This window comes from Eucyclogobius newberryi, unplaced genomic scaffold (genome assembly GCF_026437365.1).
Source record: "Eucyclogobius newberryi isolate DKJ021-1_F unplaced genomic scaffold, fEucNew1.0.hap1 SCAF_9, whole genome shotgun sequence".
Taxonomy (NCBI): domain Eukaryota; kingdom Metazoa; phylum Chordata; class Actinopteri; order Gobiiformes; family Gobiidae; genus Eucyclogobius; species Eucyclogobius newberryi.
This window is the reverse complement of record NW_027316532.1, coordinates 12,197,276-12,224,473: the sequence shown is the minus strand read 5'-3', so window position 1 is coordinate 12,224,473 and position 27,198 is coordinate 12,197,276. Positions and strand designations below refer to the sequence as shown.

At 50.6% G+C, this 27,198-nt stretch overlaps 1 protein-coding gene across 1 annotated transcript in view; it reads right to left on the bottom strand.

Annotated features, from left to right (window-relative positions):
- szt2 (SZT2 subunit of KICSTOR complex) overlaps positions 1-27,198 on the bottom strand; it is a 147,777-nt gene that overhangs the window by 79,057 nt on the left and 41,522 nt on the right. Inside the window, exons 12-22 of the mRNA XM_072439086.1 lie at positions 26,877-27,022; positions 25,904-26,056; positions 25,716-25,830; positions 24,555-24,772; positions 23,850-24,086; positions 23,476-23,551; positions 23,188-23,276; positions 20,741-20,909; positions 19,086-19,203; positions 18,554-18,667; positions 12,240-12,434 (exon numbers count right to left, since the gene is read on the bottom strand). Coding sequence (XP_072295187.1) covers positions 12,240-12,434; positions 18,554-18,667; positions 19,086-19,203; positions 20,741-20,909; positions 23,188-23,276; positions 23,476-23,551; positions 23,850-24,086; positions 24,555-24,772; positions 25,716-25,830; positions 25,904-26,056; positions 26,877-27,022 — 1,630 coding nt within the window. The remainder of the gene's footprint in view (positions 1-12,239; positions 12,435-18,553; positions 18,668-19,085; positions 19,204-20,740; positions 20,910-23,187; positions 23,277-23,475; positions 23,552-23,849; positions 24,087-24,554; positions 24,773-25,715; positions 25,831-25,903; positions 26,057-26,876; positions 27,023-27,198) is intronic.

The following is a 27,198-nucleotide window of genomic DNA, read 5'->3' as shown; positions in this document are numbered from 1 at the left end:
GTGGACCCCATGCTGGATCCAGGGGGCTTTTATTCCCGTTATTTTTTAGTACCCAAGAAGACGGGCGATTTACGCCCAGTTCTGGACCTCAGGGGTCTAAATATGTTTTTAAAGGTACTCCCTTTCAGAATGTTGGCGGTCAGACAAGTGCTCCAGGCGATCTCCCCAGGCGACTGGTTCACAACAGTAGACCTGAAGGATGCATATTTTCATGTCCCCATTGCACCGCCACATTGGAAGTTTCTCCGCTTTGCTTTCCGGGGAGAACACTTCCAGTTCAGGGTCCTGCCATTCGGGTTATCTCTGTCCCCTCGAGTGTTTACAAGGTGCGTCGCTGCAGCCTTGTCCCCCTTGCAGGCCCAGGGGTTGCGGATTCTGCCCTATCTGGACGACTGGCTCATTTGTGCGCCCAGCCACGAGCAGGCGCTTCAAGATACAGAGACTGTGCTCAGGCACGTGGCCAACTTGGGGCTGCGGGTGAACTTGGCAAAGAGTTGCCTTGTGCCGTCACAGGTAGCAACTTTCCTCGGCATGGTCCTCGACTCCCATACAGCGACTGCACGCCCTTCGCCCAAGCGGGTGGACGATATTTTGGGAATGTTGCAGGACTTTCGACAGGGGAGTTCTCTTCCCTACGTCTTGTTCCTAAGCCTCTTGGGCAAGCTGACTGCGGCCGCAACGGTGGTTCCTCTGGGGCTGCTGTCTTTGCGCCCCCTTCAGATGTGGCTCAACAGCCTACACCTGGACCCCACACGTCAGGATCACAGGCGGCAGCGGCTACCCGTATCTCCCCAATGCCGGGTGTCTCTATGCAGGTGGCGGAACGAGGCCTTTATGACACAGGGCGTTCCGCTGGGGCCTCTTCCTTCCAGACGGGAGGTTGTGTACACCGACGCATCCCTCCTAGGCTGGGGTGCGACATGGCAGGCACGGATGGTGCAAGGGTCATGGTCCCAGAGGCAGAGCAGGCTGCACATCAATGTGCTGGAGTTCTTGGCTGTCGAGCCATTTCTTGCCACACCTGCGCGGCCGTCATGTCATGGTACGGTCCGACAACACCAGTGTGGTTTTTCACATAAATCACCAGGGCGGCACTGGGTCCTGACGTGGGCTACCCCGCGCCTTGCCAGTCTGAGCGCTGTTCACATTCCGGGGGTTTGGAATGTGTCCGCAGACTTCCTGTCTCGCCATCGGCCGCTGCCGGGGGACTGGCAGCTTCACCCGGAGGTGGTGAGGGACATTTGGGAGACCTTCGGCAGGGCACAGGTGGATCTTTTTGCCTCCCGCGACGCGACACACTGCCCTCAGTGGTTCTCGCTGGCAGACAGGGCCAGCCCACTGGGTCAGGACGCACTGGCTCACGACTGGCCGAGGATGATGCTTTATGCATTTCCCCCATTCCCCCTGATTCATCAGACGCTTCTCAGGGTCCTTCAGGAGGGCCACAGTCTCCTGCTTGTGGCCCCGTTTTGGCCAGGGAGGACATGGTTTCCTTTGCTGCGCAGGCTCTGCTGCGGCACAGCGAGACGTCTCCCCCCCAGGCGGGATCTCCTCTCTCAACTAGGGGGTCAGATTCTGCACCCCAATCCCAAGCGCCTGAAGCTCTGGGTATGGCCGCTGCAGGGCCCGGCCTGACCTTCTCGAAGTACGCCGGGGAGATTGGGAACACAATAAGCAATGCTCGTGCCCGGTCTACCCGTCTTCTGTATTCCTGCAAGTGGAAACTGTTTGACGCCTGGTGCCGCAAAAGCGGGGAGGATCCAGTGCATTGTGCTGTGTCAACGGTGCTCGCATTCCTGCAGGAGCTACTTGGCCAGGGGCGCTCTCCATCTACCCTGAAGGTATACATTGCCGCAATTTCTTGTGGGCATGTGGGGTGGAATGGTTTCTCGGTTGGCCGTAACCAAGATATTTCCCTTTTTCTAAAGGGTGCTCGGCGTTTGCATCCGCCGGCCCGGTCTGTGGCCCCGGCCTGGGACCTGTCCCTGATGCTGGAGGCGTTGCGATCCTCTCCATTTGAGCCTCTGTCGCAGGTTGACCTTAAATGGCTGTCAATGAAGACGGCATTCCTTCTGGCGATGGCCTCTGCGAAGCGGGTGAGTGAGCTCCAGGCTTTGTCCGTGGCAGATTCCTGTTTTCGTTGGCACCCCGACAACTCTGGGGTTTCCCTTTGGCCGAATATAGATTTTGTTCCAAAGGTGATTTTGTCGGAGGGGCACAACCGCCCCTTGGACATCCCCGAATACATTTGCAAGATTCTACAGAGTGAATGTGGTTTCTCCACAACCGCTGGAAGAGGTTCTCCGGCAGCACTCTTCTGCGTCCCATTGAGGTATGGTTTTGTCTATTCCTCGGGACTCTGCTGGTATTCGTCATCCAGTGCTTTATGCACCGCCTCTGGCGGTCAGTAGGGATGAAATAGAACGAAAGTTACGACTGTAACTACGGTTCTATGAATCCCGGATGACCGCCAGAGCATCCGGTCCCTCGGAATTCTCGTGCTTTGCGAGAAGGTTTCCAGGGACTGAGCTCCCGGTGTCACGTGACTATATAGACTCACGTGAGCCACCGGGGGGTCAAAGGTGACTTTTTTGTTATTAATTCTCGACCTGTGTATGCGCAAGGATGATCATCCAGTGCTTTATGCACCGCCTCTGGCGGTCATCCGGGATTCATAGAACCGTAGTTACAGTCGTAACTTTCGTTTCCATCTGTTCTCATACAGCGCTCTTGTCGAGGCAGCACGAGCGTTCAGGATTGTTTGTATAACTGCCTGGTCACAAGAAGTCAACACAGAGTCCGGCCTTTCAATGGCCACAGGTACAGGTGAAGGCGCTCTGGGTGAGGATGCCATATGCTCCCTCCCAGCTGTGACAGGAGATCCTTCCTCTGAGGGAGAGGCCACGGTTTCCCATTGAGAAGTTGGAGAAGCATGGGAAACCATATCCTCCCTAGCCAATACGGAGCAACTAATAACACTCTGTGTTATTAGTTGCTCCTGGCTATCCTGTGTAGCGTTAGCAACAGGAGTGGAAAGGGAGGGAATGCATACAGGAGGCATTCCAGCCACGTGTGTGCCAGTGCATCTGGTTCTGAGAGGGAAAACCACAGTTGACAATGTGTTGTCGCGCTCGAGGCAAATAGATCTACCTCTGCCATGCTGTACATCCCCCAGATTTCCTGCACCACCATCGGGTTCAACCTCCACTCTCCCGGTTGTGGTTTCTGCCGCGAGAGAAAATCTGCAGTGCAATTCTGCACGCCTGGCAGATAAACTGCCCTGACACTCTGCAAATGGGGCAGCGCCCACAGGTGGAGTTTCCGTGCCTCCACTAGTGAGTGAACAGATCATGTCTCCCCCTGAGGGCAGGAAGGAAGAAGTTAGCGGCTCAAGTGAGCACGCTGACATCTGAACTGGCCCAAATGCGGGCAGTTATCCAGACTCTCCAGACTGATGCCAGTCGTGTGGTGGCACAACGGCATGAGGGGCATGGCACAGCCTCAGTATATGATGACGTCATATCTGTGGCTGCTTCAGACACGCAGTTTCAGCTGGATTCTGACCTTCTGAGCTCCAGAGTTTCAGAATCTGGCTCACTGGCCTCTGCCGGCTCTCAGGCCGACAGTGATGACACTGTCACAGCGGCTTTGCGGACGGCACTTTCCCGCTTAAAGCTGGAGGTTCCGCGGGATGAGGCGGCACCCTCGAGCGCCTTCTTTCGGCGCCAGGCTGCAGCGTCCCACTTTGCAGTTCCTCCCTCGGAGGAGTACATTAAGGAACTGCATGCCTGTTGGACAGACCCAAAGGCATTTTCGAGGCCTACTTCAGATGGCAGGGTTTTGGCACTGATGCAGGATCCTCAGAAGCTTGGCCTGGGACATATGCCGGCAGTGGAGCCGGCTATTGCCTCCCTCATCGTCCGCCCAGAGGAGACTTTACGGACTAATGCCCGGTGTCCACGACCACAGTGCCGGGTTACAGACGACCTTCTGTGTAAGGCGTACGACATGGGAGCTCGTATGGGTCGCATTGGGAACTCATTGTCTCATTTAATGCTTGGCCTGTCGGTTTCCCTTGAGACGGTGCCAGTGGACCAACCAACACATGGGCTGGTTGATGCCTCCTTGCAGGCTTTTGCCCTCATGTCAAGGGAACTAGGGCGACTGCTCTCTACATTAGTGCAAGCTCGCCGCCAAGTATGGCTGGCACAGTCTCCGCTCTCTGAGGCCAGTAGGAAGACCTTGAGGGGTGTTCCAGTTCTTCCCGGAGAACTATTTGGCCCGGCCGCCCTGGAGGCTCTAGAGCGCACGGCCCAGGCTTGCCGGGGGGTCTCATCGACCGGCTCAGGCCGCCCCTCCCGTTCCTTCACGGAGATACACACCACCGCCCCATCATGACTCAGACTTGCAACAGGCCCCAAGATTTGGATTTCTTCCGTCCCGTGCGTCCCGTTCCTCACAGCCCGGCCGTGGCCCCCACAAACCCGGGCGGGGTCGAGGGGCCTCCAGATGAGGCCACAGGGCCGGCGGTAGGACATTTTTCCCCAGGACAGCTGGAGTACTGGACGGCTCACTCCCCAGATATTTGGGTGCTGGCCACGCTGTCCGAAGGGTATCGTCTGCAGTTCCGCCGCCGGCCTCCTGTTCCTGGTCGGATCCGAATGACAGTTATTCAGGATTTGGCCAAGGCGCAGGCGCTCTCTCAGGAGATTCGCACCTTGCTGGACAAGGGGGCGATAGTTCCTGTGGACCCCATGCTGGATCCAGGGGGCTTTTATTCCCGTTATTTTTTAGTACCCAAGAAGACGGGCGATTTACGCCCAGTTCTGGACCTCAGGGGTCTAAATATGTTTTTAAAAGGTACTCCCTTTCAGAATGTTGGCGGTCAGACAAGTGCTCCAGGCGATCTCCCCAGGCGACTGGTTCACAACAGTAGACCTGAAGGATGCATATTTTCATGTCCCCATTGCACCGCCACATTGGAAGTTTCTCCGCTTTGCTTTCCGGGGAGAACACTTCCAGTTCAGGGTCCTGCCATTCGGGTTATCTCTGTCCCCTCGAGTGTTTACAAGGTGCGTCGCTGCAGCCTTGTCCCCCTTGCAGGCCCAGGGGTTGCGGATTCTGCCCTATCTGGACGACTGGCTCATTTGTGCGCCCAGCCACGAGCAGGCGCTTCAAGATACAGAGACTGTGCTCAGGCACGTGGCCAACTTGGGGCTGCGGGTGAACTTGGCAAAGAGTTGCCTTGTGCCGTCACAGGTAGCAACTTTCCTCGGCATGGTCCTCGACTCCCATACAGCGACTGCACGCCCTTCGCCCAAGCGGGTGGACGATATTTTGGGAATGTTGCAGGACTTTCGACAGGGGAGTTCTCTTCCCTACGTCTTGTTCCTAAGCCTCTTGGGCAAGCTGACTGCGGCCGCAACGGTGGTTCCTCTGGGGCTGCTGTCTTTGCGCCCCCTTCAGATGTGGCTCAACAGCCTACACCTGGACCCCACACGTCAGGATCACAGGCGGCAGCGGCTACCCGTATCTCCCCAATGCCGGGTGTCTCTATGCAGGTGGCGGAACGAGGCCTTTATGACACAGGGCGTTCCGCTGGGGCCTCTTCCTTCCAGACGGGAGGTTGTGTACACCGACGCATCCCTCCTAGGCTGGGGTGCGACATGGCAGGCACGGATGGTGCAAGGGTCATGGTCCCAGAGGCAGAGCAGGCTGCACATCAATGTGCTGGAGTTCTTGGCTGTCGAGCCATTTCTTGCCACACCTGCGCGGCCGTCATGTCATGGTACGGTCCGACAACACCAGTGTGGTTTTTCACATAAATCACCAGGGCGGCACTGGGTCCTGACGTGGGCTACCCCGCGCCTTGCCAGTCTGAGCGCTGTTCACATTCCGGGGGTTTGGAATGTGTCCGCAGACTTCCTGTCTCGCCATCGGCCGCTGCCGGGGGACTGGCAGCTTCACCCGGAGGTGGTGAGACCTTCGGCAGGGCACAGGTGGATCTTTTTGCCTCCCGCGACGCGACACACTGCCCTCAGTGGTTCTCGCTGGCAGACAGGGCCAGCCCACTGGGTCAGGACGCACTGGCTCACGACTGGCCGAGGATGATGCTTTATGCATTTCCCCCATTCCCCCTGATTCATCAGACGCTTCTCAGGGTCCTTCAGGAGGGCCACAGTCTCCTGCTTGTGGCCCCGTTTTGGCCAGGGAGGACATGGTTTCCTTTGCTGCGCAGGCTCTGCTGCGGCACAGCGAGACGTCTCCCCCCCAGGCGGGATCTCCTCTCTCAACTAGGGGGTCAGATTCTGCACCCCAATCCCAAGCGCCTGAAGCTCTGGGTATGGCCGCTGCAGGGCCCGGCCTGACCTTCTCGAAGTACGCCGGGGAGATTGGGAACACAATAAGCAATGCTCGTGCCCGGTCTACCCGTCTTCTGTATTCCTGCAAGTGGAAACTGTTTGACGCCTGGTGCCGCAAAAGCGGGGAGGATCCAGTGCATTGTGCTGTGTCAACGGTGCTCGCATTCCTGCAGGAGCTACTTGGCCAGGGGCGCTCTCCATCTACCCTGAAGGTATACATTGCCGCAATTTCTTGTGGGCATGTGGGGTGGAATGGTTTCTCGGTTGGCCGTAACCAAGATATTTCCCTTTTTCTAAAGGGTGCTCGGCGTTTGCATCCGCCGGCCCGGTCTGTGGCCCCGGCCTGGGACCTGTCCCTGATGCTGGAGGCGTTGCGATCCTCTCCATTTGAGCCTCTGTCGCAGGTTGACCTTAAATGGCTGTCAATGAAGACGGCATTCCTTCTGGCGATGGCCTCTGCGAAGCGGGTGAGTGAGCTCCAGGCTTTGTCCGTGGCAGATTCCTGTTTTCGTTGGCACCCCGACAACTCTGGGGTTTCCCTTTGGCCGAATATAGATTTTGTTCCAAAGGTGATTTTGTCGGAGGGGCACAACCGCCCCTTGGACATCCCCGAATACATTTGCAAGATTCTACAGAGTGAATGTGGTTTCTCCACAACCGCTGGAAGAGGTTCTCCGGCAGCACTCTTCTGCGTCCCATTGAGGTATGGTTTTGTCTATTCCTCGGGACTCTGCTGGTATTCGTCATCCAGTGCTTTATGCACCGCCTCTGGCGGTCAGTAGGGATGAAATAGAACGAAAGTTACGACTGTAACTACGGTTCTATGAATCCCGGATGACCGCCAGAGCATCCGGTCCCTCGGAATTCTCGTGCTTTGCGAGAAGGTTTCCAGGGACTGAGCTCCCGGTGTCACGTGACTATATAGACTCACGTGAGCCACCGGGGGGTCAAAGGTGACTTTTTTGTTATTAATTCTCGACCTGTGTATGCGCAAGGATGATCATCCAGTGCTTTATGCACCGCCTCTGGCGGTCATCCGGGATTCATAGAACCGTAGTTACAGTCGTAACTTTCGTTTCCATCTGTTCTCATACAGCGCTCTTGTCGAGGCAGCACGAGCGTTCAGGATTGTTTGTATAACTGCCTGGTCACAAGAAGTCAACACAGAGTCCGGCCTTTCAATGGCCACAGGTACAGGTGAAGGCGCTCTGGGTGAGGATGCCATATGCTCCCTCCCAGCTGTGACAGGAGATCCTTCCTCTGAGGGAGAGGCCACGGTTTCCCATTGAGAAGTTGGAGAAGCATGGGAAACCATATCCTCCCTAGCCAATACGGAGCAACTAATAACACTCTGTGTTATTAGTTGCTCCTGGCTATCCTGTGTAGCGTTAGCAACAGGAGTGGAAAGGGAGGGAATGCATACAGGAGGCATTCCAGCCACGTGTGTGCCAGTGCATCTGGTTCTGAGAGGGAAAACCACAGTTGACAATGTGTTGTCGCGCTCGAGGCAAATAGATCTACCTCTGCCATGCTGTACATCCCCCAGATTTCCTGCACCACCATCGGGTTCAACCTCCACTCTCCCGGTTGTGGTTTCTGCCGCGAGAGAAAATCTGCAGTGCAATTCTGCACGCCTGGCAGATAAACTGCCCTGACACTCTGCAAATGGGGCAGCGCCCACAGGTGGAGTTTCCGTGCCTCCACTAGTGAGTGAACAGATCATGTCTCCCCCTGAGGGCAGGAAGGAAGAACATGAGTGCGAAGCGAACAGCTCGCAGTTCCAGCACATTTATGTGTTGGAGCCTCTCTCGAGGATTCCAAACACCACTGACCATCCTGTGGTTCCAGACAGCCCCCCAGCCTGTAAGTGAGGCGTCTGTGACTACTACCTCTCGACGACACGGGAGAGAGCCCAGAGGAACGCCACTGCAAAGGAACTCTCTGTTTCCCCAAGGCCGGAGATGCCGAAGACACGGAGTTGAGAGCTGCACTGATCTGTGCTGGTGCAGCTGTGGATATAGACCCAGATTGTTGAGCCAAATCTGTAAGGGGCACAAGTACAGAAGCCCCAGAGATATCAATGTTGACACGGACGTAAGCTTGCCCATCAACTGAAGAAGCAGACCGAATGACACCCTCTGATTCCTCTGAACACGAGAAAGGAGATTGAGCACATCTGTCACTCTTTGAGGGGACGGAGAAGCCTTCATGGTCACAGATTCAATGGCAATGCAAATGAAGATTACCTTTTGGCTGGGAATCAATGAGCTCTTCGCAACGTTCACTGAAAGCCCCAATTGTGTCCAGTAGAATGGAAGTGTCTCCGAGTGCTTGTTCCCGACTCCGAGCACACACAAGCCAGTCGTCCAAGTACGGCATAATTCTCATTCCGCGGGCTTGAAGGGGCGCAAGAACTGCCGCCACACACCTGGTGAATGTACGGGGCGCCAGAGAGAGCCCAAAGGGGAGCACTCTGAACTGGTACGCTTGATCTTCGAAAGCAAAGCGAAGAAACGGTCTGTGGTGTGGTGCCACAGGTACATGGAAATAAGCGTCCTTCAAGTCGACACTTGTGAACCAATCCCCTTCCCTGACCGACTGCAGGACATCCGTGGTACGGAGCATGTGAAAACGTAGCACCTTGACATAATGATTTAGGCGCCTGAGATCGAGAATCGGACGAAAACCTCCATCCTTTTTTGGAACTAGAAAATAGATTGAATAGAACCCCTTTAACTGTTCTGAACTCTGAACAACTTCTATGGCACCTTTACGCAAAAGTTCTGTCCTGTCGGAGGGCCATGGACCTCACTGGGTCGGAAACAACGGTTCTTTTTACCCCCTCGAACTTTGGGGGACGCCGTCTGAACTGAATTTTGTAGCCCTCGAACAGGGTTGAAATCACCCACGGGTCTGTAACTAAGGCCTCCCAACGACCGCGACGGCTTTCGGAAAAACTGCTGGGGGCCAGATGTAGAGTGTCTAACTCTACTGTTGTGGCCGCCTTGAGGCCTGGGGGGGTGGTCCCGGCGAACCTGGCGGTCATTTCTTCGGTGGCCGAAACGTGGGCTGACCATCAAAAACACGTCCAGATCCTGGTAAGGTTGAGACTCTTGCCGCTGGGCGAAAAGAGCTGGCACCTCTGGGCTGGGGTCTGGGGCCACAATGCAGTTCAGAAAAGTGTCTGCGAGATTTATTTGCCTCAACAGCCCGCTCCAAGGTCTGCTGGGCAGCGGATCCAAACACATGACCTGGCACAACAGGTAAAGTGCGAAGTGTACCCCTGCAAGACTCTGACAGGGGGGACTGGGCTAGCCACACCTGGCGTCTAGCAATAGTCAGAGTGGACATCAGCCTTCCAAGCTCTCTCGACATGTAAGCAAACGCCTGAAGTGAAGCATCACTCAGGCTCTGCGTAGCATTGTCAACTCCAGCCTCTTTCAGAGACTGAGAAAGGGCAATGGCTAGATGAGAAAGGGAGTTACCCAGGCGACCAATCCGAGCCGCCGCATCATAACCTTTAGTAATGAGGTCATCCGTAACTCTGCACTGAGGACGTGGGCAACGGGCTTCCGGTCGAGCAGCATCCACAGGCGCTACAACCAGGCCCGCAATAGTGCCATCAACGGAGGGCATGCGATCCAATCCGTACTTAGCTGCATCTTGCAAAGCACTCAAACTCCTGCATTCCCTTGGGAAATGAGTAAACGACTTGGGATCTGCCCAACATCGTTGAAGCTCCTCAATGTATGGCAAAGAGGCCAGAACGCTGAATACAGGCTTCTGGGAGACTTTGAAAAAGGCACTTGTAGGGACAGCCGTCACAGGTGTATCTACTCCAAGTCTCGATAAGGCCAACTGAATAGCCTCGTGAACAGAGGAAAACTCAGGTTCTGTCTCCAAGGGCTCCAGGTCTGAGGAGCGGGAGCTCACAACAGAGGGGTTAGGAGAGTGACAGCCTTCTACCCGAGCCCCCAGAAAATCTGCGCCATCTGCTCTGAACAAAGTATCTGAAGCAGCAATGGATATAGCGTCCTGCTGAGGATGATCAGCACTGGAGTCTGTTTGGTTATCTTCATCATCCAGAATGGGGCTAGGCACAGTGGGAGGACCACTAGGTTTTAGACTGAGGAGCAAAGACTTAATCTGAGCAAATTCAGAAGCCAAAGTGTCCACTTTGGCAGACAACGCCTGATCAGGATGACTTCTCTTGGCCTCAGGGGCCTCCATGCGGGGACGCTTGCGGCGTTTATGGTCCTTAACAGGACTAGAGGCAAGAGTAAGTTTGGGCATAGTACTCTCAACCGCTGCCAATCTAGCGGTCCTGTCTGCCAGTGGAATGGAGATACAATTGAAACAGGCATCTTCTGTGAGAGCCTGTTTCAGATGTCCAATCCCCAGACAATGTGGACATAGGGTATGGCCATCTTCTGGGCTTAGAGGAGCCAAGCAACTGTTGCAACCATGCAACAGGGATGACATCATCTTGTGAGCTTTCCGGAGCGAATAACACTCACAAGTCACTGGCTCATGTACCGCGCTTAATTAGAAGGCGCGGGTGAACACGCACAGGCTACCGTCGCCACAAACTGAGGCAGAAGCAACGGGCTAGTGAGCGGGAGAAACACTCACGAGTCCCAGACTTGCGGTGTCACAGGAGCTGAGAGCACTCACTGAACACCGGTTGAGATTGAGAATAGTCAGTAACCACGGTGCCGTTTGAGCGAAAAAACACTCACGAGGCACTGGGTCACGCAGGTGTAAAAAATACAATACAACCGAAGTATAGCTAGCAACAAGACAAGCTAATAAACGGTCAAGCCACAGGAGCGGAGTCACTCACGGGGCGCAGGTTATCACGAGCTCACACGCGGCGTTAAAAGAAAAAAACACTCACGAAATGGCGCTGCCGCAGGAACGAAAAACACTCACGAGGCACTGGTGTACTAGCCTAGCAGGCTCTGAATAGATGTGCTAACGTATCAAAGTCCGCAGACTGTCGGATAATTAGCTGAGAAAAGCTGGCCGCCAAGCATATGAGGGCTAACCAGCTAGTAATAGTCGGTGTCAACACACAGCGTATCAATATTTATCCAGAAAACGGCAAAAAATACTCCCTGCAAGTGATGATAACAGTCATTCCGGAGGACGTGACGCGCAGCTCCAATATATGAGGCTCCAAGCGAGAACGGGTTGAAATCCAAAGCAATATTCCAAGAAGGAACTTCGACCTATCGCTGATGCGAGAAATGTGGAAAGAAAAGAGTGCTGGGTGCGTCAGGTATATATATGGACTGGTTCTGACGTCACCCATGTCACGTCCACCACATGTAGATATCCAGGTGCTAAGCACCGTCCTCTGGCGGTCAGGAGGAATGAAATAGAAAAGTTTTTTATAACATTCGGTTTTGAGGTCTTGGACGAGCTCTGTCCTTGTCCAAGTATTCATGCAGACAAGAAAGTCCAAGTACTGACAAGAACGTGTCGTCCTCCTCACACTAGGTGGCGATATGCGTTGTTTCAGCGACTAATACGCCCCTCCCCCATTCCAGTCCCATATAAACAACTGTCGTGTGCATTTTGGAACAGCAGCAGTCACAGCTTTGTTCATCTCGTATGTAACGTCCGCGTTAGTTATTGTGCAGATAAAGTGCACCCTAATCCTGGTGTTGTTCTTCCTTGTATGTTGTTCTGGGGTCATAGGTCAGCGTGGGTCATAGGTCGGCGTGGGTCATGGGTCATATTTCTCTGGGAGTAAAGTGTTTACACACCAAGATGTCTGATTGTATCGGATTAAAGCAACTATTGGGTTTTTTCGTTTGCATGTAAACGTACTGACAGTGAACGCTTTGCAAATGTAGTTTACTTAGTGCTTACCTCTGACAGTCGGTAGAGAGAAGGGTGCAGTGTGTCCATGGCGTTCGCGCTGCAGGATGTGTGGGATGAGAGCAGCGTGGTCAGTGTCCGTCAAAGGGACCTCTCTGTCGCTCAGCTGCTCAGTCAGGCTGCTGTGGAACAGGCTCAGCAGCAGCTCGTTGGGCACACAGGGCTGAGGTTCTGAGCTCTGTTCAGCTAAATGTAGAAACAGCAAGAGTTAGAGAAGGTCTCCAATCCTGACCAGGCGAGTTGGCGAACCAATAACTGATCATTTCAGTTCAGGAGCAGGATGTAAGCAGACTATTTCCAGCCCCCGAAAAGCTGCTGGGCCAGACGATGTCACTCCCTCCACCTTAAGACACAGTGCATGCGAGTTGGACCCCGTTTTCACTGGCATTTTAACCCCTCCTGGAGTCATGCCGTGTCCAAGCTTAAAGTCGTCCATCATTGTCCCTGTCCCTAAGAAGACTGGACTTAATGACTACAGACCTATGGCACTGACGTCTGTAATCATGAAGTCATTTGAGGGCCTGGTCCTCCCCCACCTCAAGTCCTTCACCTCCCTCCAGCTGGACCTCCTGCAGTTCGCCTACAGAGCCACAGGTCTGTGGACGACGCCATCAACCTGGCTCTCCACTTCGCCTGCAGCACCTGGACTCCCCGGGAACCTACACCAGGATCAACACCACCTCCTGCTCTGCTCCAGTACAAGCTCTCCCAGCTCAACGTGCCTGACTCCACCTGCAGGGGGAGCACTGACTCCACCTGCAGGGGGAGCACTGACTCCACCTGCAGGGGGAGCACTGACTTCCTGATGGATCAGAGTCAGTGTGTGCGGCTGGAGAAGAATGTCTCAGACACTGGGACTATCAGCACAGGAGCTCCACAGGGCTGTGTACTTTCTCCCCTGCTCTTCTCCCTGTGACAAACTGCTGCACCTCCAGCCACGACTCAGTACCACCCTCATCACCATGACGACACCACCCTCATCACCATGAGGTGACGTCATTTCCGGTGAGTGTGTCGCGTTTTCAGAGCTGTTCGTTCTTAGAGCCTTTTACCGATTAATCCACGAATTATACACACTATTTACGCATCATATACACACAAGTGAGCATTTGATTTCTCCGCAAACAATCCGGAGCCTCAAGCCGCTCGCTTTTCAGTATTTCGTGGATTAAAAGCCCTCCTCACTCTCTAGCTCCAGCCTGAACTAGCCTAGCATAGCCTAGCCGCTAGCGTCATGGCTGGATCTACCTTTACCTGTTTGAGCTGTCATATGTCGAGTCAGAACCCTGGCTCCTTCTCTGATGATAGGTGCGTGAAGTGCAGTGTAGTGGTAGTTTTGGAGGCCAGGGTTACGGAGTTAGAAGCGCGGATCCGCTGTTTAGAGGAGCTTAAGTCCAGTTATAGTTCGGTTTTAGCGCGAGGGCTACCGGACCGCGCTGCAGGGCGTAGCATTAGCATTAGCAGTAGCAGTAAGGCCGAGCTCAGCCCCTCAGCGTCTCCCGTGCAGCCGGGACTAGACCAGGAACAGAATAGGGACCAATTTGTGACAGCTCGGAGGGGACAAGGCGCTAAACGCCGAACCTCAGAGCGCCGTGAGCTTCACGTCTATAATAGGTTTTCTCCCCTCAGCGATCACACGCCCGCTGAACACACTAGATAAACTCTTGTAATCGGGAGTTCTATTGTTAGAGACGTAAAGCTGCCAGCTGCTAGCGTTAGGTGTTACCCGGGGGCCAGAATGGGTGACATCGAAGGAAACCTTAGGATCTTAAAGCAGAGTAAGACCCGTTTCCGGCGAGTCGTGATTCACGCAGGCGGTAACAACGCCCGGCGGAGACAATCAGAGGTGCTCAAAGTTCAAGTAGCTGCGGTGTGTGAATTAGCAAAGTCGATGTCAGACACTGTAATATTTTCTGGTCCCCTGCCCAATCGGATCAATGCTGAATTGTACAGCCGTCTCTCAGCATTCAACAACTGGTTATCCAGATGGTGCCCTCAAAACAACGTTGTCTTTATTGATAACTGGAGTGCGTTTTGGGGAAAGCCTGGGCTCATACGCAGGGATGGCATCCATCCGATTTCGGAGGGTACATCCCTATTAGTTCGGAATTTGACCGATAGTCTTAGTTATGTTAAGTGACCATCTAGGGATGAGCCCTGGGCGCAGAGCAGCAGTTTAAGACGCTCCTCTGTCGCTGAACTCTCGCCCGTTCTGTTACATGTGAAGTGTTCAGATTCAAGACAGATAGAGACTGTGTGTGTCCCTCGTGTTCCTCGTACAAATAATGCCAAAAAGTCACATATCAGAAAAAATATTTCAGGCGTCAGACCAAATAACTTAAGGGAAATAACAATCACAAATGACACAAATATACAAATGAATAAACACGTAAAATGTGGACTGCTAAACATTAGAGCAATTTCCTCCAAATCGCTCTTAGTTAATGAATTAATTAGTGACTATAACATAGATCTTCTAGCTCTAACTGAAACGTGGCTTCAACAAGACGACTACGTCAGACTAAATGAGTCCACCCCACCCACCCATGTTAACTTTCAGACTGCCAGGAGCACAGGCCGAGGTGGTGGTGTGGCAGTGATCTCACACTCAAGCCTACTTATGAGCCCTAAAACTAACAATGCATTTCACTCATTTGAAAGCCTTATGCTGTCGATCACATGTCCAAATATGAAAAACCAAAAAGGAGTTTTGTTCATAGTTATCTACCGACCTCCTGGTCCCTACTCAGAGTTTTTAACAGAGTTTTCTGACTTTATATCAAACTTAGTGTTAGCCTGGGATACAATATTTATAGCTGGAGACTTTAATATCCACGTGAACATGAGTGATGACGCTCTCAGTAATGCCTTCAGCGCCTTGTTGGACAGCATTGGTTTCACTCAGAATGTAAATAAACCAACTCACACCCATAAGAACACTCTGGATCTTGTCCTAACGTATGGAACAGAGATTAGTGACCTCATTGTCCTCCCTCAAAACCCTATATTGTCAGATCATTTCCTAATTACCTTTCAGTTTATTCTTAAAGATCATCCAGTCCCACAGAATAAAGTTATAATGAAAAGGACAATAGCTGAAAAATCTATCTCAAAATTCAAGGAAATAATAGAGCCAATACTAAGTGACATGTCATGTGATCCTGCTGAGAACAGCTTTAGTCCCAGTTTAAGTGATCAATTTGTCAACTTGACCATGAATTCTCTGAAGTCTGCTCTTGACGTTGTCGCGCCGTTAAAACAGAAGGTCATTAGGCCAAAGCGCGCCTCCCCATGGTACAACCAAGAACTGCGTTCACATAAACAAAGAGTTAGAAAGTTAGAGGGATTATTTCGTCGCTCTCACACAGAAGAATCCCTAAAAGCATGGAAAAGTTGCCTGCTGTCCTATAAGCAGGCTCTGCGTAAGGCCCAAACCAGATATTATTCAAATCTAATAGAAGTCAACAAAAGTAACACTAAATTCCTTTTCAGCACTGTAGCTAGGCTAACAAACTGTCACAGTGCAGTAGAGCCCTCAATCCCAGCTACACTTAGCTCTGATGATTTCCTCCTATTTTTTAACAATAAAATAAAAACAATCAGAGATAAATTAGATGAAATTACCCCCGCTATTAGCCCTGAACTAGCCCAAGCTGTAAATCTAACGTCCCATATAAATCCACCTGTAAACTTAGAAAGGTTCACAGCTGTTGATCAAGCAGAGATAACTTCAGCCATTATGTCCTCTAAAAGCTCAACTTGTGTCCTAGACCCCATTCCAAGCAGACTCCTCAAAGACATTCTCCCCCTAATTATAGACCCTATTTTTACTATGATAAATACTTCAGTATAAAGTGCTTATGTTCCACAGTCCTTCAAACATGCAGTCATTAAACCTCTTCTGAAAAAGCCTAATCTAGATCCCGACCTATTGGTAAACTACAGACCTATTTCAAATCTTCCCTTCGTCTCTAAAATCCTTGAAAAAGTTGTAGTAAAACAGCTTTGTCGCCACCTGCAGGACAATAACTTATTTGAAGTTTTCCAGTCAGGGTTCAGAGCCCATCACAGCACTGAAACTGCACTAGTTAAAGTCACAAATGATTTGTTATTAGCCGCTGACGATGGACTGGTCTCAATCCTGGTTCTGTTGGACCTCAGCGCAGCGTTTGACACCATTGACCACAACATTCTACTGCAGAGGTTAGAATGTGATGTAGGTGTTGGAGGAACAGCCCTCAGCTGGTTTAAATCCTATCTATCTGATAGGTTCCAATTTGTTAATGTAAACCAGAGCTCCTCACCATGCTCTAAAGTAATTTACGGTGTGCCACAGGGTTCGTTACTCGGTCCAATTCTGTTTACTCTTTATATGCTGCCGTTAGGCAACATTATCAGAAAGCATGGCATTAACTTCCACTGCTATGCAGACGACACTCAGCTGTATTTATCAATGAAACCTGATCAGAGCGATCAAGTAGACAGACTTAGTACTTGTGTGAAGGAGATAAAAACCTGGATGACACTAAACTACCTGCTTCTTAACCCTGAAAAAACCGAGGTCATTGTGCTGGGCCCTAAGCATCTACGAGACAATCTATCTGAGCAGATAGTCACACTGGACAATGTCAGTGTAGCCTCCAGTTCTACTGTAAGAAACCTTGGAGTCTTATTTGACCAGGAGCTCTCATTTAAAGCTCATATAAATCAAGCTTGTAAAACAGCCTATTTCCATTTGCGCAACATAGCCAAAATCAGAAGAATCCTGCCTAAAAGTGATGCCGAAAAACTTATCCATGCATTTGTAACGACTAGATTAGACTACTGTAACTCCCTGCTTGCAGCGTGTCCTAAAAGCTCCATAAAAAGCTTTCAACTGGTTCAAAATGCAGCAGCAAGATTACTAACAGGAACAAAAAGAAGAGAGCACATTACGCCAGTGCTGAAGTCTCTTCACTGGCTCCCCGTCGAGTTTAGAATCAAATTCAAAATTCTACTCTTGACCTACAAAGCCATAAATGGCATGGCCCCATCCTACCTCAAAGATGCTATAGAACCATATCATCCAAACAGAGCTCTTCGCTCTCAGAATGCCGGCCTTCTGGTGGTGCCAAGAGTCTCTAAAAGCCCTAACCCTCCACCTCCTCTGCACTACCATCACCAGGACCTCAAGTGGGAGCCACCATCAGCTCCTCATCAAGAAGGACCAGCAGAGGATGTACTTCCTGCAGCAGCTGAAGAAAGACAAGCTGATGATGAACCAGTTCTACACGGCCATCATTGAGTCCATTCTCACCTCCTCCATCACCTCCTCCATCCCCGTGTGGAGCCACAGCCAGGGACAAACAGAGACTACGGCGCCCTCTGCTGAGAAGGTGATCGGCTGCAGACTTTATCTCTGCAGGAGGCCACTCCCCTCAGGCAGGAGGCCGCGCCCCTCAGGCAAGAGGCCACTCCCCTCAGGCAAGAGGCCACTCCCCTCAAGTAGGAGGCCACTCCCCTCAAGCAGGAGGCTACTCGGCCACTCCCCTCAGGCAGGAGGCCACTCCCCTCAGGCAGGAGGCCACGCCCCTCAGGCAGGAGGCTCCATCAGGACCAGAACCTCCTCCACTAGAACGAAGAAGAAGTTTCTTTCCCTCGGCTGTTGGACTCATGAACACTTCTTAAACACCATAATTTAATCACTCACTGTCACTTTCAGCACTACAACTGTAAATTCCCTAAAAGCAACAATAATAACTGCCTAAAGCCTATTATTATGTTTTATCCTATAGCAGATTTAAATTGTTTTTCTTTTTGACTTATATATGTTGTTTTATCATTGTTCTATGTTTCACTGAATCACCAGGACAAGTTCATGTTTGTGAATTCTGTTCATTGACATTAAACCTTTTTTTGATTCTGATTCTGATTATTTAGCCAAAACATAATCCAACACTCTAGTAAATAAGCAAACCTAGTTGCATGGTTCTGTTTGAGTTTGACCAGATTCACTGGATCCCAAACAAGGAACCTCACACTCCCAAAATGTGAAGGAAGAAGAATGTCTCACAATGTTCCACCTTCAATCTGAATCTGACAAACATATTCAAGAGGAGTTGTCTTCCACTGTTGCAACACTGAAATGTCCCAATTGTGGGACAAATAAAGCTCATCTTATCTTACCACATTTGAGAGAAAAGCTATAAATAATCAACTTTGATTGGACGGTCCAAACTTGGACAGTTGTTAGATGCTCTCTGTGGTCATGTCCCAGACCCTCCTGCTTTCATCAGAGAGCAGGGAGTACCTGTGCCGAAGAGTACCTGTGCTGAAGGTGTGGAAGAACAGCTCCACCTGCTGGCAGCGTGGCAGCAGCTGCATCAGATCAAAGTGAAAAGGGACCATGTGGATGCTGTCCTCAGAGTTCATGTGCTCGCCTAAAGACACAAGTGTCATGAAATACAAATGACATACTGAATACATACACCAGCAACTGAATACATACACCAACAACTGAATACATACACCAGCAAATGAATACATACACCAACAACTGAATACATACACCAACAACTGAATACATACACCAACAACTGAATACATACACATACACCAACAACTGAATACATACACATACACCAACAACTGAATACATACATAAACAACTGAATACATACACCAACAACTGAATACATACACCAGCAACTGAATACATACACCAACAACTGAATACATACGCCAACAAGTAACAAGTAAATACACGGAGACGACAAGCAGCAATGTGTAATGTCAAGCTACTAATCTACAGACTCACTTCTAATAAGGCTTTAACACTGTAACCTGGGCGTGTCGTACCTGTGAGCTCCTGGACTGTAGGGGGCAGTGAAAACACCTGCTCCTTGTTGTGGCAGAGCTGGTTCAAGTGCTCAAAGGTCATCATGGTGGACATGCAGGACAGGTCTCCAGGGAAGATCTGACACAAAAAAGAAAAGTTATCTCTGTTGTTTCTTTTTCCCCCAATTCCTATTAAAAAGATCAATCGTTTTATCTGATTTTTGTCAAGGCAGAATCCATATAAAATGCCTATTAATTTTAAAGGTTATTTTAGGGTACAAACTGAGCCAGAATGATTGATTTGAGTGGAAATAAGTGGGTTTTATGGAGATCATGTCAAGCAGCTTGAGAGTTCCCTTTCACCCGCCGCCGGGCTCAACCGCCACCGGGCTCACCCGCCACTGTGAAATCTGTGCCAGGGCTGGGTGGCCTTCTTTGAGTGCCAGGAGATTCATGCATTGGATCATTTCAGTTGTGTGAAGTTGGGCCCCTCCTGCTTGTGTGTAGTTGGGCCCCTCCTGCTTGTGTGTAGTTGGGCCCCTCCTGCTTGTGTGTAGTTGGGCCTCTCCTGCTTGTGTTTAGTTGGGCCCCTCCTGCTTGTGTGTAGTTGGGCCCCCTCCTGCTTGTGTGTAGTTGCGCCCCCTCCTGCTTGTGTGTAGTTGGGCCCCCTCCTGCTTGTGTGTAGTTGGGCCCCTCCTGCTCCTTTTAAACAGTCAGTTTGGGGTTTTCCTGCCATTGTAAAAAGGCAATGAAAAAGAGTCTTTGCTTTTAAACACAAACTCTTGTATTTGTTCTTAAATATAGAGGGTTCTTTGGTCTGTGAGGTCATGACCTTCCCTTGGTCCCTGTGAATGTCATGACCTTTGTCCCAGGACTTCCTGTAAAAGGAGGTTTAGATCTCAATGTGTTTCTTTCCTGGTTAAATACAGGTTAATGGGACGTCTTGATTGAGTTTGCCTGCTCTCTGTGTCGTGTTCCTCGTTTTGTGTTCTATATGTTATATATATGACATTTATATGACACCTGCTTGGACTCAGTCAGGACACAAGCACACTCTGTGTCATTGAGATGAGATGAGATGCAGCAGCTCTGACTCTCTGCACTGAAGATCAAATGACTTATGGGGCTAACGACCCCAGAAGCTGTACTTGTACTGACCATGTTGTGTAGGAGTACGGACCGCTCGGGGGATCTGATGGTACTGTCGTGTGGGGCAGGAGTACTGACCGCTCGGGGGATCTGGTAGTACTGTCGTGTGGGGCAGGAGTACTGACCGCTCGGGGGATCTGGTGGTACTGTCATGTGGGGCAGGAGTACTGACCGCTCGGGGGATCTGGTGGTACTGTTGTGTGGGGCAGGAGTACTGACCGCTCGGGGGATCTGGTGGTACTGTTGTGTGGGGCAGGAGTACTGACCGCTCGGGGGATCTGGTGCCACTGTTGTGTAGGAGTACTGACCACTCGGGGGATCTGATGGTACTGTTGTGTAGGAGTACTGACCGCTCGGGGATCTGATGGTACTGTTGTGTAGGAGTACTGACCGCTCGGGGGATCTGATGGTACTGTCGTGTGGGGCATGAGTACTGACCGCTTGGGGGATCTGGTGGTACTATTGTGTAGGAGTACTGACCGCTCGGGGGATCTGGTGGTACTGTCGTGTGGGGCAGGAGTACTGACCGCTCGGGGGATCTGGTGGTACTGCAGGCCCTGCAGGTGGCGCAGCTGCTCTGAAGGGGGCAGCACTGAGCCGCTCTGAGGCTCCACCCAGCACTCGGTCACCAGGCTCAGGTCAGAGTCCACGTCCGCCGCCTCCAGCTCGGTGTCGTTATCGTCGTCTGTGGAGAAGCTTCAACAGACACAATGTCACCACGGCAACGCCACAACGACAAGAAGAGGGACTTTTCAAACAATAGTAATTTCTTTCATATAATCACGTGTTTCACACATTATCCACAGATCATAACTATAACTATAACACATAGGTTTATACATCCAACTTTACACCAGCATTATATTTATGGAAGTAACTATTCTTATTGGAGCATTGTTTATGAGAGTTTAGAGCGTTTCGAGCGTGAGCGTTTCGAGCGTGAGCGTTTCAAGCGTGAGCGTTTCGAGCATGAGCGTTTAGAGCATGTTTGGAGCGTGAGAGTTTAGAGCGTGAGAGTTTAGAGCGTGAGAGTTTAGAGCGTGAGCGTTTAGAGCGTGAGCGTTTAGAGCGTGAGAGTTTAGAGCGTGAGAGTTTAGAGCGTGAGCGTTTAGAGCGTGAGAGTTTAGAGCGTGAGCGTTTAGAGCGTGAGAGTTTAGAGCGTGAGCGTTTAGAGCGTGAGCGTTTAGAGCGTTTCGAGCATGTTTGGAGCGTGAGAGTTTAGAGCGTGAGAGTTTAGAGCGTGAGAGTTTAGAGCGTGAGAGTTTAGAGCGTGAGCGTTTAGAGCGTGAGCGTTTAGAGCGTGAGAGTTTAGAGCGTGAGAGTTTAGAGCGTGAGCGTTTAGAGCGTGAGCGTTTAGAGCGTGAGAGTTTAGAGCGTGAGCGTTTAGAGCGTGAGAGTTTAGAGCGTGAGCGTTTAGAGCGTGAGCGTTTAGAGCGTGAGCGTTTAGAGCGTGAGCGTTTAGAGCGTGAGCGTTTAGAGCGTGAGAGTTTAGAGCGTGAGAGTTTAGAGCGTAAGCGTTTAGAGCGTGAGCGTTTAGAGCGTGAGAGTTTAGAGCGTGAGCGTTTAGAGCGTGAGCGTTTAGAGCGTGAGCGTTTAGAGCGTGAGCGTTTAGAGCGTGAGAGTTTAGAGCTTGAGAGTTTAGAGCGTGAGAGTTTAGAGCGTGAGCGTTTAGAGCGTGGGCGTTTAGAGCGTGAGAGTTTAGAGTGTGAGAGTTTAGAGCGTTTGTTGAAGACACGAGCAATTAAGATGCAGAGTTTAGAGAATGTGCAATTTAAAACAGAGCTTGAGACTCTAAAGTTCATATGTTTGTGTTTAAGGCTCTTTTTCGTCTTTTGCCTGATTATTTATCCAGTTCAGCTCTTAGGTTCAGCTCTTGGGTTCAGATACTAGGTTCAGCTCTAAGGTTCAACTCTAAGGTTCAGCTCTGAGGTTCAGCTCTTAGGTTCAGCTCTGAGGTTCAGCTCTGAGGTTCAGCTCTTAGGTTCAGCTCTTAGGTTCAGCTCTTAGGTTCAGCTCTTAGGTTCAGCTCTTAGGTTCAGCTCTTAGGTTCAGCTCTGAGGTTCAGCTCTGAGGTTCAGCTCTGAGGTTCAGCTCTTAGGTTCAGCTCTTAGGTTCAGATACTAGGTTCAGATACTAGGTTCAGATACTAGGTTCAGCTTTAAGGTTCAGCTCTAAGGTTCAGCTCTGAGGTTCAGCTCTGAGGTTCAGCTCTAAGGTTCAGCTCTGAGGTTCAGCTCTGAGGTTCAGCTCTGAGGTTCAGCTCTGAGGTTCAGCTCTAAGGTTCAGCTCAAAGGTTCAGCTCTTAGGTTCAGATACTAGGTTCAGATACTAGGTTCAGCTCTAAGGTTCAGCTCTTAGGTTCAGCTCTGAGGTTCAGCTCTTAGGTGCAGCTCTTAGGTTCAGCTCTTAGGTTCAGCTCTTAGGTTCAGCTCTTAGGTTCAGATCCTAGGTTCAGCTCTAAGGTTCAGCTCTAAGGTTCAGCTCTTAGGTTCAGATCCTAGGTTCAGCTCTGAGGTTCAGCTCTAAGGTTCAGCTCTAAGGCTTGTGTGGAACAAAACACAGACTTTGGAAGTTAAATCCTTTTATGTCTTTGAATGATTTTAAAGCTCTGGGACGAGCCTCAGATGTAAATGTGTTTTTATGCATTAATTTGATTGAATGTTTTATTTGTGTTTGTTGTTCATTGTGTTTGTTGTTCATTGTGTTTGTTGTTCATTGTGTTTAACTGTAGAAATAAATGAAATGAATGAATCGATATTGAAACAAACCAGACGCTTACGAGCAAAAAGATGTGTAAATAATGTAATATATATTTAAATATACGACACTGTTAATCTGAGGTTAGTTTGATCTGTTCTCAATGACAGACGACATGAGCTCATCTGATCTGATTGCACCCTTCTGTTTGAGTTTGGCTCCGGGCGGAGTGGGTGACGAGACTCACTCGACATAAAGCGTTGTAGAAGTGTCATACCTGTCTTTGGAGGAGGCCGAGTGCGGCGGGAACATGATGTACTGGATGATGCAGGACGGACTCTCTGCATCAGAGTCTGAAGACAAGCTCTGCAAACACATAGCGTTACTCCACCTGCCTTACTCCACCTGTGTTACTCCACCTGCCTTACTCCACCAGTGTTACTCCACCTGCCTTACTCCACCTGTGTTACTCCACCAGCCTTACTCCACCTGTGTTACTCCACCTGCCTTACTCCACCAGCCTTACTCCACCAGCGTTACATTCACACGTTACACAGGGACTGACCATGGGCAGCTCAATGACCATGTTGACCACGCCTTCTCCGCTGGCAGCGAAGTGGAAGCCCTCGGACACACGGATCCTAAACACAAGAAAGTCTGACTTCAACTTCCTTCACCGAGGGTAAATGAGACTAAATGAGGCTAAATGTGGCTAAAATGAGGCTAAATGTGGCTAAATGAGGCTAAAATGACGTCAGACACACACACAAACAGACACACACACACAAACAGCAATAAAAGAACAAATATGCAGCTGTAATATGGCCTTGGGGATATTGTAATATATACGTTTATTGCAAACGTTCTTTTATGTGATAAATATTTCAGGCCCTGTTGCCCTGCTCTCCTCATGTTAACTGTGTCGCCTCCTGAACCTACTCAGACAGCAGGGAGAGAATGTGGGCCACCGCCTGGATGGGCACCGTGGGCCCCTGGGTCCCCTGCACGGCCCAAACCCAGCGCCGGTGCAGGAAGTAGCGGGTGAGCGAGGCCAGTGTGGAGGAGGCAGTGCGGTTGGCTGCCACACTCAAAGGAGCTGCTCCACCACACGGATGAGGACAGTTCTCGATGTTGAAGACATACGGCGTCCTGAAGTCCAACGGCAGCTTCTCATACCTGTGGAAGAACAGGAAGAGTCAGGCCTCCTGCTGGTGCCAGAGTCAGGACTAAACATGGACCGGCCTCCTGCTGGTGCCAGAGTCAGGACTAAACATGGACCGGCCTCCTGCTGGTGCCAGAGTCAGGACTAAACATGGACCGGCCTCCTGCTGGTGCCAGAGTCAGGACTAAACATGGACCGGCCTCCTGCTGGTGCCAGAGTCAGGACTAAACATGGACCGGCCTCCTGCTGGTGCCAGAGTCAGGGCTAAACATGGACCAGCCTACTGCTGGTGCCAGAGTCAGGACTAAACATGGACCGGCCTCCTGCTGGTGCCAGAGTCAGGACTAAACATGGACCGGCCTCCTGCTGGTGCCAGAGTCAGGACTAAACATGGACCGGCCTCCTGCTGGTGCCAGAGTCAGGACTAAACATGGACCGGCCTCCTGCTGGTGCCAGAGTCAGGACTAAACATGGACAAAGACCTGATGAGCATCTTCTCCAGCGGCTTGTTGAAGACCACGACACAGGGCCGGTCCGACAGGCAGGACTGGGCGGCCGCACTGGGGGGCCCCTTGGAGGGCCCCTTGGAGGGAGAGTGCTGAATCACAGCCTTCCTCTTGTTCTTTGGAGTTGCCTCTTTGTTCTGAACTCGATGTGGGAATCGCAGTTTAAGGATCTGCTCTTTCAACTGATCAACAATCTGAGGAAAAAGAGAGAAACAGTTATTGCTTCTGCAGATTAGGTACATATACATACATATACATACATATATACATACATATACACGTATACATTTAAGGTGTATTGTTCTATCCACCAGCAAGAAATTTGAATATTGACTTCCCAAAACTTAATGGAATCATGGAAATGATAAATAAACATAAAGACATAGTCATTTAAATGTATTACCTCTGAGCACTGTATCATACAATACACAATTTTGGTATGTAATATAATCATTTAGACACATCAACTCTTCTCAGAGTCGGGATCAGAGAAGATCAGAGTCAGACACTTTAGAGCTGAGCAGAGTTTGGTCAATATCTTTATTTGCTCCAAGAGCTGCATCTTGAGGATTAAAAAATATATATATATAGTTGTGGGGCTTGTTTTGAGCCTTTTCGTGCGTCGCACGTCACTAGAGCGTAATCTCTGATTGGTCGCTGTGCCGCCTCTGCCGAAAAAGAGTTCCAACTTTTCTGCGCTGGCCGTGTGGGATGGGATGGTTTATTTCCCCCATGTCAAAACGGATGGCGGGCCATTTTGATGAATCATGTTAGGGAGGGGGGGGGGGACTGTGGGTTTGTTAAGTTACTATTGTTTTTAATTCTTGATGTTAGATCATTGTTAAGAGCCCCAGTATTTTTTTATTTGTCTATTTGAAATTTGTTTAGCATTTTAAATAAATAAGGCCACCAGACAGGGTCAAGAGCTTTCTAAGCATCCAAAGTAATTATTACACAGTTGTTTAGTTTCTGTAACTCATGTGTAAAGATGGTGTTAAGTTTTCCTGTGTTTGTTCAGGTTCAGGGCCGTCACTGAGCAACAGAGTCTCTGCTCCTCCAAACATGTTCTGTTGGAGACTGGCGAGGCCACTGCAGAACCTGGATACAGTAGATGGCAGGGCTTGAAAAAGGCCTTACCTTGTTCCTGATGTGAGCAGGGGTCCCGATGGGGAAACCCAGTCGCAGAACCATGCAGGGGGTTTTAGAGATGAGGCGCACCAGGTAGAACGAGGAGGGCGGCTGGTCAAAGGAGCTGTGGATGGCAACAGTCAGCAGTCCTTCTGGAGGTCTGGAGCGTGGCCTGGAGCGTGGGCTGGAGGACTCACCTGTAGATGAGCTTCACATAAGAGTAGCCCTCCACTAGCACAAAGCTACTGCAGTCGCGGAGCAGAGACGTCAGGGCTGAGTGGGAGATGCGGCACTGGATGGTGCTGTAGCGGCCGTTGCTCCCGGCGGTGTGCAGGTGCTTTGGAACCGGCCTGAAGCACACACACATACACACACATACACCTTAGATATAGAAAAAAAGAGGCCTTGGACGCTGGTTCGGGACCAGCTTGGGGGCCAGGGAGCAACGCAAATCTGAATTTTCTTTTGTTGGAGGTCTTAAATATACTAGACATCCATGTGTAAATACTTGAGGACATCTTTCCTCTAGGTGTCCTCTGGAATACTGACCATCTGCAGATTTCCTCTGCGGTTACGATTCTCAAGCTTGTCCAGTTCATCAGTCAAAACACGAACCTGGTTTGTCATGTGCCACTTTGGTTTGTAAAGTAGAGATGGTGAGCCGGAGCCGGAGCCGGAGCCGGAGCTAGAGCCTGACCCTGACCCTGACCCTGACCCTGAGCCTGAGCCTGACCCTGAGCCTGAGCCTGAGCATGGCCCGGAGCCGGAGCCGGAGCCGGAGCCGAGGCCTGAGCCGGAGCCGGAGCCTGATGCTAGTTCAGTTGAAGCATTGTTCTCTGGGCCGTTGTTGTTCTTCGGTTTCATGTTCATGCTCCCAAGAGAATCTTCTCAGGTGAACTCGTAATAAAGACGGATAAATCTACGGAATCGACCGCAGCCCGACAGACAAGCCAGGCCATCATCCCAGACGCTTCCTTAAAATCATTTTCCAATAATAAACAGTGAAGATTTTGGGTTTGTTTTTGCCTCAACTTTCGACAAGTCATAATCTACACTTACTTTGGCACTGGGATCTGATTGCCGTTCAATAAAGCCCTTCAAATGCATCTTATGGTGTCTTTCCTGGGACAATGAGATCTCTGCATGTAAATGAGTGACAAAGCAACGTACATGTCATGCTCCAGGATGATGGCGATGCGATGCATGTGCAGCCACCGCTGCCAGAAGGTGGCGTCCATGGACAGGATGGGTTTCCAGTAGGCTGCAAACTGGGCCTGAGAGGAGTCTTTGGAGCCACTGTGCTGCTGGGACAGGACCTGTAGCACAAACGCATCACAGAACTTCAGAAACACCTTTAGCTTTGCTGTGGTTGGTTCTCATAGATTTAGCACTGGCCAGTCACAGTAAAAACATTTGAGGTACCATATATTATTATATTACAGAAAATATCAAGCTAAACAATATTGAAACTACTTTATACCAATGAACAATA